We start from the raw sequence: 13723 nt of genomic DNA on the forward strand, positions 1-13723 counted from the left end.
AAATTACAGAAGAGTCTATCGAGGGCACTTCTGCGACCTGTTGATTGTAGATATATCGATATAGGAGCGTGGAGTGGAGCATTTCCTTAAAAGCCTCAAATGTCTACTGATCTAAGATAGCGAGCTGTGTCTTTATTTCCGTACGTGTAATTCATGGAACTGTCTATAGCAGTCCGCTATACTGCGAACCCCTCTTTGTGACTACGTAGGGGCCGCAACTAAAGAAAGAATGTTTGTCTATCGAAGCCGCGGGCTCCAAACGATAGATGTCGAACGTGCAATTCTAAATCGATCACGCGACTGTGGTGGCGGGCGTTATGAGCATCTTTATAGTGGTCACTACAGCAATGAAAAAAGAAGAGCGTTACTAAAATAGTTGTAATTACAAAGGAAACGGCTTTCCTCACTCGTGGTCGACGTTGTCGTCATGAGTAAGTCCGTTTGATGTGGATGCTACGGGCCGCATTCCCTTTTTGCCATAACCTGAGTAGGCTCTGTCAATGTCACGCATGGGTAGAGTGTCACATTTGCGACAAAAATTCAAACTATTTTCTACGTTGCGTAAGCATGGAATTAGATTCTTCCACGTGAGGCAATCGGCCGAAGAAACGTCTGCAATACCAGACATCCCACACACAACCGTCACAAATCGTTTGGGTTTTCCTAGTATCGCACAACGCCCGCCATCACAGTCGCGTAATCGATTTAGAATCGCACGTTCGATATCTATTATTTGGAGCCCGCGGCTCCGATTGGCAAACATTCTTGGAAATTACCAAGTAAAAAGCTATAGGGCCTACACATAGTTAACATCATTTCTTTGAGAAATATTTATTTTATTTAACAAATATAATGACAGCAATGTACTTGTAAAGATATATTATTTACACACTCCATTTATTTCAAACTTACTTTGATGTTTGGCTAAATGTACAAAAATAAACTGTGAGTGGCGGGCAGCTATCAGACCAAAGACCTGCGGGCCGCTGTTTGTGCATCCCTGAACTACAGTGACTAAGTTATATCGTTAATATTCACACGACTCTGTATCCTCATCGTGTGATCGGACGGTAAACTTAATACAATGCTACCGAAGATGTGCAAGGTTTGTGGATGCGCTCTTGAGATATCTAGTTTCTCCTTGAGATTTGTTTACGAATCTGATAACTTTTTAGGTACATTACAATAATTATTAGACATTTTCGGAATAAAATTCAGAAGTTATTTTTCAGGAGTATCTCATTACTTTTTATCGTGATTTAAAAGTATCTGTTCCCTGATTTTAAACTTAGGAACAGGATTTTTTTCTATCATGTATGGAACATGTTTAGTTTCGTTGTGGAAATTGCATGTCACACAGAAAGTCAGAAGACTTGTTTCCGTAACAGCGTTCTGAAATATTAATGTACGTAAATAACGTAACAGGATTTTGTAGATACTTCACAAACAGTCGATCGTCTGATATATTGCTACGTACTCGTTAAGCTTCATTGAGACCCTAAAGGTGACAATCTTATATACCGCACCGATTTTTTCGGTATCTGTGCGGAATATCTCAAATTCACACACTCTGTGTGAATGTGCAACTTTATAAGAGGCGACAACTCTTTCATTACGGGACTGCTGTGAACTGTCACGGATTACATCGGATACTTCTACATCTACATACGTACTTTGCAAATCACACTTAAGTGCCTGGCAGAGGTTTCGTCGAACCACCTTCACAATAATTCTCTGTCATTCAAATCTCGAACAGCGCTTGGAAAAACGAACACATGTCTTTCCGTGCGAGCTCCAAATTCCCTTATTTTATTATGATGATTGTTTCTTCCTATGTAGGTCGGCGTCAACAAACTATTTCCGCCTTTGGAGGAGAAAGTTGGCGATTTAAATTTTGTGAGAAGATTCCGTCGCAACGAGAAACGCCTTCGTTTCAATGATGTCCACCGTAAATCCTGTATCATGTCCGTCATACTCTCTCCCCTATTTCTCGATAATACAAAACGTGCTGCTATTCTTTAAACTTTTTCGATGTACTCCGTCTACCCTATCTGGTAAGGATCCCATCGGACAAGCGTGTTGTAGGCAGTCTTTTTAGTAGATTTGTTACATTTCCTAGGTGTTCTGCCTATAAAACGCAGTCTTGGTTAGACTTCCCCCACAAGATTTTCTATGAGTGCCTTCCAATTTAAGTTGTTCCTAATTATAATCCCTAGACATTTAGTTGAATGAACAGCCTTTAGATTTGACTGATTTACCGTGTAACCGAAGTTTAACGAATTTCTTGTAGCGCTCAGCTGGATGATATCAGACTTTTCATTATTTATGGTCAACTACCAATTTTCGTGCCATACAGATATATTTTCTAAATCGTTATGCAATTTGTTTTGATCTTGTGATGACTTTACTAGACGATAAACGATAACATCACCCGAAAACTACTTAAGACGGCTGCTCACATTGTCTCCTAAATCGTTTATATAAACAGCAGACGAAACGCAAGAAATCATTTCTGTTTTACTCGATGACTTTCCGTGAATTACTATGAGGCTGCGACCCTCCTGATAGGAAATCGCGAATCCAGTCGCATAACTGAGACGATATTCCATAATCACGCAATTTGATTACAAGCCGCTTGCGAGGTACGGTGCGAAAACCTTCTGGAAATCTATAAATGCATAATCAGTTCGAAATTCATTGTCGACAGGACTTCGTGTGAGTAAAGGGCTAGTTGTGTTTCACAGGATCGATGTTTTCTTAATCTGTGTTGAGTTTGTTAATAGACCGTTCTCTTCGAGATAATTCATAATGTTCGAACACGATATATGGTCCACTTGAGCGACATTATACCAGGTCACTTACAATTTCCACGCCAGATATCTAGTAGAGGGCTGCCATTGGACCCAGAAACGTGGAACAGAGAAACCACCGAACCACACGAGACCTGATTCTGTAGACCAGGCCACCGTTTTCCAAAATTTTTGAGACGGTAGTGCTTAAACTATTAACAACCCTCGAGCAGTTGACGTCACAGGTCAGAAAATCTTGGACTCTACTGGACCCTCCAATCGTCCACGAACTAATGGCCTCCTAAACCACGCATCTCAGCTTTATTACCTTCACTATGGATTTCATAAGCAAAAAGAGTGAACCACAGACTGCAGTATCTTCTAGGGTGCAGGTCACGTACAGAAAAACATATTAATAAAAGAACTCAACTACAGTTCGGTCCAAGTTTCGAGATGTCGCCCGTCCTGCGATATAGCGACGTCAGTTAGTGTTATCTCCACGACACGTCTTGTCGGTATACTTTATTCTCATGATCGTAACTGCAATCAGATTATTACCATTTATGCCGTTAAGGGGCTTTTAATTCTTATTTAAAATTTTCTTCCTTATTTTATCTGATTGAAAGCTATTGACTGTTAATCTCGAATCACTTATTTGCAATCCTCTTAATGAGTCATTATTGTCTCTAATAAGCAAATAAAATATCGTGCTGGGTTGACAGTCACATATAGAACATTTTATTAGGACGATAACATTTCCAAGTGTGACTGTTAACTTTACTCAAATACACGCATCAAAAAAAGTTACGAGAGTTCCGGAACCTGTACAGAAAACTCGAATAGAGATCAACATAAACATCATTTCTGCCCTTTTTATTGTTCATGAAAACCACACATTGCATGTTGTACCACCATACAGCGAGACCTTCAGAGGGTGTGGTCGAGATTGATGTACACATCGGTACCTCTAATATCCAGTAGCACATCCTCTTGCATTGATGCATGCCTGTATTCGTCGTGGCATACTATCCATAAGTTCATCAAGGCACTGTTGGTTCAGATTGTCCCACTCCTCAACGGCGATTCGGCGTAGATCTCTCAGAGTAGTTGGTGGGCCACGTTGTCCATAAACAGCCCTTTTCAATCTGTCCCAGGCATGTTCGATAGGGTTCATGTCTGGAGAACACGCTGGCCACTCTAATCGAGCGATGTCGTTATCCTGAAGGAAGTCATTCACAAGATGTGTACGATGGAGGCGCGAATTGTCGTCCATGAAGACGAATACCTCAGCAATATGCTGCTGATATGGTTGCACTATCGGTCAGAGGATGACATTCACATATCGTACAGTCGTTACGGCGCCTTGCATGACCACAAACGGCGTACGTCGGCCCCACATAATGCCACCCCAAAACAGCAGGGAACCTCCACCTTGCTGCACTCGCTGGACACTGTGTCTAAGGCGTTCAGCCTGACCGAGTTGCCTCCAAACACGTCACCGACGATTGTCTGGTTGAAGGCATATGCGACACTCATCGATGAAAAGAACGTGATGCCAATCCTGGGCGGTAAATTCGGCATGTTGTTGGGCCCATCTGTACCTCGCTGCATGGCGTCGTGATTGCAAAGATGGACCTCGCCATGGACATCGGGAGTGAAGTTGCGCATCGTGCAGCCTATTACGCACAGTTTAAGTCGTAACATGACGTCCTGTGACTCCATGAAAAGCGTTACTCAACACGGTGGTGTTGCTGTCAGGATTCCTCGGAGCCATAATCTGTAGGTAGCGGTCATTCACTGCAGTAGTACCCGTTGGGCGGCCTGAGGGACGCATGTCATCAACAGTTCCTGTCTCTCTGTATCTCCTCCATGTCGGAACAACATCACTTCGGTTCACTGCGAGACGCCTGGACACTTCCTTTGTTGAGAGTCCTTCCTGGCACAAAGTAACAATGCGACGCGATTGAACCGCGGTATTGATCGTCTAGGCATGGTTGAACTACAGACAACACGAGCCGTATACCTCCTTCCTGGTGGAGTGATTGGAACTGATCGGCTGTCGGACCCCCTCCGTGTAATAGACGCTGCTCATGCATGGTTGTTTACATCTTTGGGCGGGTTTAATAACATCTCTGAACAGTCAAAGGGACTATGTCTGTGATACAATATCCACAGTCAACGTCTGTCTTCAGGAATTCTGGGAAACGGGGTGATACAAAACTTTTTTGATGTGTGTACTACTATAAGTGCTTATACACACTGTATGTGAACTCTTGTTACAAATTTGTTCTACTAAAACAACAGGAGCCTGTGCCGTAGTTGGATTTCCTCCGGTATTTCACGAAATTATCCAATTTTGATCGGTTCTTAGTTTCTTGCGCGTCACTTGCTCTAGCGCAGCTTTGATTCTTGATCTCACGCGATTGTTGGAACAGCTTTCGGTACCGCATCGAGATCTGAGGGGTGTTGCGAGCGTATTGAGTCCGATCGAACACAAGTTTCACTTATTCAGTCCTAATTGTCACCTACGTCTGTAGTAAAGTAATACTTACTCAATGACAGTTTAGAGTTCAAACGGCCTGCGCTAGTGACAGCTATTTATACTTTGATCACTCATTAAGATTTTGAAATGATAAACATAACCAGAAGGGTCATTCTGGAACTTATCGAAGTTATTTGATCCTCGCAATATATTCTACAAGATAAATTATGTTTTTTTGTCGTACATATTTCAGCACTTGCTTTGTTTAATTCCTATTTAAGGAACAGGATATCGAAAGTTACATTAGAATGTTCCATTAATACAAAGACGACCGCCGCATCGCCAGTATATAAAAAAATCACAGTAGACGGTCCTCTGGTAGCTATGGTGGGCGCATTACCGACGTTCGTCCATGTTGCCGGGCTGATGTTTCATTTGAGTCAGGAGGCTGCTTTGTCGCAGATGATACAAATTTCTGTCAAACCCAGCGGAGAACCATCCTACAGGAAAAGGGTTTTCTTTCGTTTCCAACTGGTTTTGCATAAATGGACTCGCTTTAAAGTTTGAAAAATGGAACTAAGCTAATAGGAATACACTGAAGATCGAAAGAAAATGTTACACCTGCTTAATATTGTGTAGGCTCCCCGCGAGCACGCAGAAGTGCCACAGCACGACGTGCCATGGACTCGACTAATGTCTGAACCAGTGCTGGAGGGAACTGACACCATGAACCCTGCAGGACTATCCATAAATCCGTAAGAATACGAGGGGGTAGAGATCTCTTTGTAACAGCACGTTGAAAGGCATCCCAGATATGCTCAATACTGTTCATGTCTGGCCAGTTTGGTGGCCAGCGGAAGTGTTTAAGCTCAGAAGAGTCTTCCTGGAGGCAGTCTGTAGCAAAGTCTGGACGTGTGGAATGCCGCATTCTCCTGCTGGAATTTCCCCAGTCCGTTGGAATGCACAATTGACATGAGTGAAACCAGGTGGTCAGACACGATGCTTACGTACATGTCACCTGTCAGAGTCGTATCTAGACGTATCAGGTGTCACATATCACTCCAACTGCACAGGCACAAGACCATTACAGAGCCTCCACCAGCTTGCACAGTCCCCTGCTGACATGCAGGGTCCAAGGATTCAAGAGGCTGTCTCCACACCGGTACATGTCCACCCGCTCGAAACAATTTGAAACGAGACTTGCCCGACCTGGAAACATGTTTCAGTTATCAACAGCCCATTGTCGGTGTTGACGGGTTCAGGCAGGGCGTTAGGCTTTGTGTTGTGCAGTCAACAAGAGTACACGAGTGGGCCTTCGGCTCCGAAAGCCCATATCGATGACGTCTCGTTGAGTGGTTCGCCCGCTGACACTTGTCGATGGCCCAGCATTGAAATCTGTAGCAATTTGCGGAAGGGTTGCACTTCTTTCACGTTGAACGATTCTGCTCAGTCGTCGCTGGTCTCGTTCTTGTAAGATCTTTTTCCGGCCGCAGCGATGTCGGAGATTTGATGTTTTTCCGGATTCCTGCCTTTCGCGATAAACTCGAGAAATGGTCGTACGAGAAAATCCCCACTTCATCGCTACCTTAGAGATGCTGTGTCTCATCGCTCATGCACCGACTATCATACCACGTTCAAACACACTTAAATTTTGATAACCTGCCATTGTAATAGCAATAACCAATCTGACAACTGCGCCAGACACTTGTTGTATATAGCGCCGTATTTTGCCTGTTCACATATCCCTGTATTTGCATACGTATGCCTATGGGTGTTTCTTTGGCGCTTCAGAGTACATACGACGGAAGTACCAAAAAAGAAGAATGAAACAGGGTTGAAAAATTCACGTTCTTAGTGGAGCTATCGGGGAAAAGGGGCAAAAGACGAGCTAAAACGTTTAGATTCGGCTACTTCCGCTGTAAGAATAAGTGCCAACTTTGGGGACGTAGAAGTCAGTTATTTACTGATGCCATAGGACACGGGCTAATATTCCAAAGTAGCTCATTATTTATCCGTAAAGTATTCATTGCACAGGGGAATGTAATTTGAGTTATTTGTGGGATGAACACGTGTACATCCTACAGAGGTCTGTTTAAGTAAGTGTGCATAATAAAAACAGCCTTTTAACATATTTATCCGTCGACGAAATTCGTAATTAACCTAGACTGGGAACCAGTACCGTAATGTATCGAGCTCCTGAACCCGTCGATATTCCCAAGACGTACGCAGGTGTCCGATTAACGCAGTCACCAATATTGCAGAACGACGAAGCACAGTCTCGATAGGGTGCGATCGTGCTGCTGTCAGATTCAGAGGCGCCCTGGTAGTAGACGAGGCGTGACGCGAACTTCTCAGAAGCAAACAACATTCAAGTATTTGTGAGTGTGAAACTCGCTGTGTAATCCTTCCTTGTGTGTTAGAGGTGGGTTGCCCAGAAAGTGAATTTTTTACTTCAGCAATTCTTTATTGAACATGATGAGAATCAGACACAAGAAAGAATGATGTTTTATCTAGACCCCCATTTTTCCACGTAATCAGCATCCCGTTCTATGGCCTCCCTCCAGTGCGGAAAAAGCGCGTGTATGCCCTGTCGGTACCAATCCTTGTCCTGGTGGCGGAGCCTGTGCTTTAATGTGTGAATCACCTCCTCGTCGACCTCTAAATGTCTGCCACGAATGGCATACTTTATTGGCGTCTGTCATCGCGAATGACAGCTCGCTGCAACATGTCAGGTGTGACTGCCGCGGACGGTCTCCTTGACCGCTGCAAATCGTGGAGCTCCGCCGAACCGCATTCCGATGACCTCACCCTCCGTGCCCAGCGACTAACTGTACTTCTGTTGACAGCAGAGAAATTTGTAAATTTGTGGTAAGATCTTATGAGACCAAATCGCGTAGGTCGTCGTTTCTTAAGCTTACACGCTATTTAATCTAACTTTAACTTACGATATGGACAACACACACACACCCATGCCCGAGGGAGGACTCGCCCCTCCAACGGGGCGAACCGCGTGATCCGTGACAAGACGCCGCAGACCGCGCTGCCACCCCGCGCGGCCAACAGCGGAGGCTCCATAGACTTTGCACAATCGTTTGTGCATAGTCCCCACAGTTTCTTTCTCTGCAGTGAGAAATTCAATGACGGCACGTTGCTTGCAAAGTACATCACGTACAGACGACATTTCGAAACTGTCCTCTAGATACGCTATCTGTCGGAAGTGACGGAAACTTGGCGCACTCAGTCAGAAGACTTCAAATAATACATACGTGACGTTTCGCATTCGTAGCATTGCTTTCGGCTGAGAAACAAAATGCGGTACATTACTTTCTGGGCAACCCTCGTAGAATATTTACAGCGTTACTTCTACCTTCAGTGTGCTGCTGTCCTACATAGTACACTTCGTGCTAGTTGCAATTTGTCCATGCCGCCCTCGCGCTGCCGCAGTCTCCATGGTGGGCAGAGCATTTCTGCAGCTTCTTCACGGGGCCGCTGCAGCGTCTCCTGGCGGCAGGAGCTGCAACCACTCAGAACTGTAGTACAAGTCACAGCGTGCGGCTGACATTTATGCGCAGCCGTGTTGTCGGCCAACGGGCAGTAAGCGCACTTTCCGCACGACATTGACATTTCAGCTGCCACTCGGCACCGATCGGCTGCTCCACGGTGTCGCCCGCCGGTAGCACTGGAAGTGCCGAGGACAATATTCTCATGGAGTCCTTGGATGGCCTGAAGGCCCCCGCGTGCGCGCTAGCGGCGCTCTGTTGACTCCTCCGTTTAGCAAACTGAAGAATGTATCACTTTGTAGGGATGGGAAAAAACCGACCAGTTAAAAACCGACACCGCTATCTTAGTTTGAAAATGCGGTATTTGTGTCGTCTCGCTTATAACAGGACGATTTTTTATTTTTTTTAGTAATAACTGGTTAAAGCTTTTGACAATGTTGACTGGAATACTCTCTTTCAAATTCTGAAGGTGGTGGGGGTAAAATACAGGCAGCGAAAGGCTATTTACAATTTGTACAAATACCAAATGGCAGTTATAAGAGTCGAGGGACATGAAAGGGAAGCAGTGGTTGGGAAGGGAGTGAGACAGGGTGGTAGCGTCTCCCCGATGTTATTCAATCTCTATATTGAGCAAGCAGTGAAGGAAACAAAAGAAAACTTCGGAGTAGGTATTAAAATCCATGAAGAAGAAATAAAAACTTTGAGGTTCGCCGATGGCATTGTAATTCTGTCAGAGACAACAAAGGACTTGGAAGAGCAGCTGAACGGAGTGGACAGTGCCTTGAAAGGAGGATATATGATGAACATCAACAAAAGCAAAACGACGATAATGGAATGTAGTCGAATTAAGTCGGGTGATACTGAGGCAATTAGATTAGGAAATGAGACACTTAAAGTAGTAAAGGAGTTTTGCTATTTGGGGAGCAAAAAACTGATGATGGTCGAAGTAGGGACAATATAAAATGTAGACTGGCAATGGCAAGGAAAGCGTTTCTGAAGAAGAGAAATTTGTTAACATCGAGTATAGATTTAAGTGTCAGGAAGTCGTTTCTGAAAGTATTTGTATGGAGTGTAGCCATGTATGGAAGTGAAACATGGACGATAACTAGTTTGGACAAGAAGAGAATAGAAGCTTTCGAAATGTGGTGCTACAGAAGAATGCTGAAGATTAGATGGGTAGATCACATAACTAATGAGGAAGTATTGAATAGTATTGGGGAGAAGAGAAATTTGTGGCGCAACTTGACTAGAAGAAGGGCTCGGTTGGTAGGACATGTTCTGAGGCATCAAGGGATCACCAATTTAGTATTGGAGGAAAGAGTGGAGGGTAAAAATCGTAGAGGGAGACCTAGAGATGAAGAAGCTCGCACAGGATAGAGTAGCATGGAGAGCTGGATCAAACCAGTCTCAGGATTGAACACCACAACAACAACGACTGGTTAAAAACACGAAATATCGATTAGGCATAGCCGCAGTGGCAAAAGACTTAGTTTTTCAATACACCTGTTTTAAAAAAAAACTAGTCATTTTTATTTGTAAAATGTCATTGATTTGAATATTGTGTTATTATAGAAAATGAGAAAAGCGATCAGTGCTATTTTAATAACAATGAACAATGCCGATAGGAACGAGCAATAAACACGTGGCATAAGAATTGGTACAGCACTCCTGAGACAGTAATGTCCCCCCCCCCCCTCCCCCCGTATTGCCGTGTGTCGTTGCCAACATGATGGTACTTGCGTACATGCAGTGTGCCAGACTTGCCGTATCTGCTAGTTTCTCGTTTGTGTCATCGGACATTAGTTGTATTACAGAATGTCACCATTCCTATACTGGAAGTATTTGACGAAGCGCGATATCAGCGAAGTATAGTGCTCCATCTGCTTTAAAAGATTAAGGACGGGAGGAGTTGCAACAATTATCCACATCATATACTTACAAAAAAAGTGGAAAGTAGCTTATATGTTCCATGTGTCTTATGCCTTTATCTACTTGTAGCACTTGAAAACGGGCCTATTAATACCAAATATACTGTTCTCCAACTCAGTTTTCACCTTCTAACACTGGCTATTCGTAATGCACAAATAGTTATATGATCCTCGAGTGCAACATGATTTCTCAGCAGTGTTTCAAAAAATTAGAATAAATAGAAGAATAGTGATGATCTTTATTTCTTTGGCTTGTGACCTCATTCCGCGGTTTCGCAGGGTTTCAATGGTTAGGATCGGATTAGGCAAGGTTAATGTTAAGGGGTGGCCAGATGCCCTTCCTGCCGCCATCCCGTACCCCCACCCTAGGACGGAATTAGTGTATCCCACCTGTCTCCGTATAGTGTAATCCATTGAATAGTGTGAACGTGTTCAGATGTCTGCGAGTCGTGTAAATGAGGCGGGACGTGGGGACCAGCCCGGTATTCACCTATTGGATTGTGAAAAACCGCCTAAAATCCACATACAGGCTGGCCGGCACACCGGCCCTCGTCGGTAAGCTGCCGGGCGGATTCGATTTAGGGTCGGCGCTCCTACCCCAGGCCAGGATGCAGCGCGCTCTCTACTAACCTGGCGGGTCAGTAGAATACTGATGACATTTTGTGGTATCCAACCACTTATCACTTTTGCATCCCCTACATCATAAACTTAATTCAAAACAAGACCCTTCGAAAAGACGACATTTCTTCATCATTATTATAATCCTAGGGACAACCAGCCGCAACGTAACTGTTACTTCGGTATGCAAGGTTTATGGCAAAGGCTTGTAACGTCATTTGAAAACAACGTAACTATCAAAACAAGCGAAGTTCTGACAACTTCGAGTATTACCGAATCGTCAGTTTACTAAGTCATACTTGTAAAATAGCTATACGAAATGTCTACACGAAGATGGGACGAGTGGCAGAAGCCGACTTGGAGGAAAATCAATTTGCCTCCCGCGGAAATGTGGGAACACGAGACGTAATATTGACCTCGCCACTTATCTCCGAAGAAGGTTTCAAGAAAGGCAAACACATATTTACCGTACATGTAACTTTACAAAAAGCCTTTCCTGACTTTGACTTTAATCCACCCTATGGAACTCCGAAGTGAGGGGACATACAATTCGGGGAGAGAAAGTCTTTCGTCAAACTTGTACAGAAACCAGACCGAAGTTATAAGAGTAGCCTATCTCCTACATTATTCAATCTGTATATCCTGAAGCAGTAAAGGAAACAGTGAACAGATTTCGGAAGAGGATTAAGATTCAGGGAGGAGAAATAAAAACTTTGAAGTTTGCCAGTATGTAATTCAGTCAGAAACGGCAAAGGGCTTCGGAAATCAATCGAACGAAATGGATAGTGTCTTGAATAGAGGTTATAAGATGAACATCAACAAATGTGAAACCAGGGTGACAGAGTATGGTCGAATAAAATCAGGTGATGCTGAATGAATTAGATTAAGAAATTAAAACCCTAAAAGATGTTGATGAATTATTCAATTTGGGCAGAAAAATAACCTACGGCAGCAGAAATGAAGAGGATGCAGAATCAAAGCTGGAAATACCAAGAAATACTTTTTCTGAAAAAGAGAAACATTCTAAAATCTAATATAAATATGAATGTTACAAATGCTGTACTTAATGTATTTGTTAGGATTATGGTGTTGTTCGGGGCTGGAACGTGGATAATAACCTGTACAGACAGAGAGACAATACGATGTCGTGCTGGAGAAGAACGCCGAGGATAAGATGCGTAGGTCATGTAACTAATGAAGGAGAACTGAATCGAACAGGGCAGAAAGGACCTTTTGGCACAACTTGACTGAAAGAAGCGATAATTTGATAGGACACATCCTGAGACACCAACGAATGGTCCATTTGGTACATGAAGGAAGTAGGGGCGGATATAAGTTGCAGAGCAAGACCAACCCATCGTATACAGTAAGTTCAAATGGATGTGTGTTGTAGTAGCTATGCAAAGATCAAGACAGAATCGTGTGGTGAGCAGTATCATATCAGTCTTCAGATGAAGACCACCGCATTAACATGTGTTACATCTAGGTGGCAAAAGTCATGGGGTACCCCCTACAATATTTGCCCAGCGTGGTGCAGCAGCTCAACTTGGCATGAGATCAACAAGTCGTTTGAAGTCCCCTGCAGAAATATTGAGCCATGCTGCCTCTATAGCCGTCCATAACTGTGAATGTGTTGACAGTCCAGGACTTTGTGCACGAACTGTCCTCTCGATTATGTCCCATAAATGTTCGATGGGATTCATGTCGGGCGATCTGAGCGGCCAAATCATTCACTCCATTCGTCCAAAATGTGCTTAAAACAAGTCGCAAACAATTGTGGGCCGGTGACATACGCGTTGTCATCCATAAACATGGGAACATGAAGACCATGAGTGGCTGCAAATGGTCTCCAAGTATCCGCACATAACAACTTCCACTACTGGGACCCAGTCCATTCCATGCAAACACAGCCCACACAATTATGGACCCACCATCAGCTAGCACAGTGTATTGTTGACAACCTGAGTCCATGGCTTCTTGGGTTCTGCGCCACACTTTAACCCTGCCATCAGTTCCTGCCAACTGAAATCGGCACTCATCTGACCAGGCCACGGTTTTTCAGTCGTCTAGGGTCCAACCGAGATGGCTATGAGCCCAGGAGAGGTTCTGCAGTCGATGAGCTGTTAGCAATAGCGTTCGCGTTGGCCGTCTGCTGCCATAGCCCATTAACGCCAAATTTCGCCGCTCTGCCCAAATGGATACGTTCGTCGTAGGTCCCACATTCATTTCTGTGGTTATTTCTCTCATTGTTGCTTCTCTGATAGTACTGACGACTCTAAGGCCAGTGTTACACAATGAAATTTCTTTGTCAAAGATTTGATCAAAGATGTGGTCAAATATTCGTAAAATTTATTTTACAAAGATCTTTGACGTGGTGCTAAAAGAGGTATTACACTGTCATCATTC

The 13723-nt window shown here is 43.9% G+C and overlaps 1 protein-coding gene across 1 annotated transcript in view; it reads right to left on the bottom strand.

Annotated features, from left to right (window-relative positions):
• The window catches only part of LOC124545588 (sialin-like), a 148529-nt gene extending 139634 nt beyond the window's left edge, over window positions 1-8895 (bottom strand). Inside the window, exon 1 of the mRNA XM_047124536.1 lies at window positions 8668-8895. Coding sequence (XP_046980492.1) covers window positions 8668-8895 — 228 coding nt within the window. The remainder of the gene's footprint in view (window positions 1-8667) is intronic.
• Between the last annotated feature and the right edge of the window lie 4828 nt (window positions 8896-13723).

The sequence above is a fragment of the Schistocerca americana genome, chromosome 8, assembly GCF_021461395.2.
Source record: "Schistocerca americana isolate TAMUIC-IGC-003095 chromosome 8, iqSchAmer2.1, whole genome shotgun sequence".
NCBI lineage: Eukaryota > Metazoa > Arthropoda > Insecta > Orthoptera > Acrididae > Schistocerca > Schistocerca americana.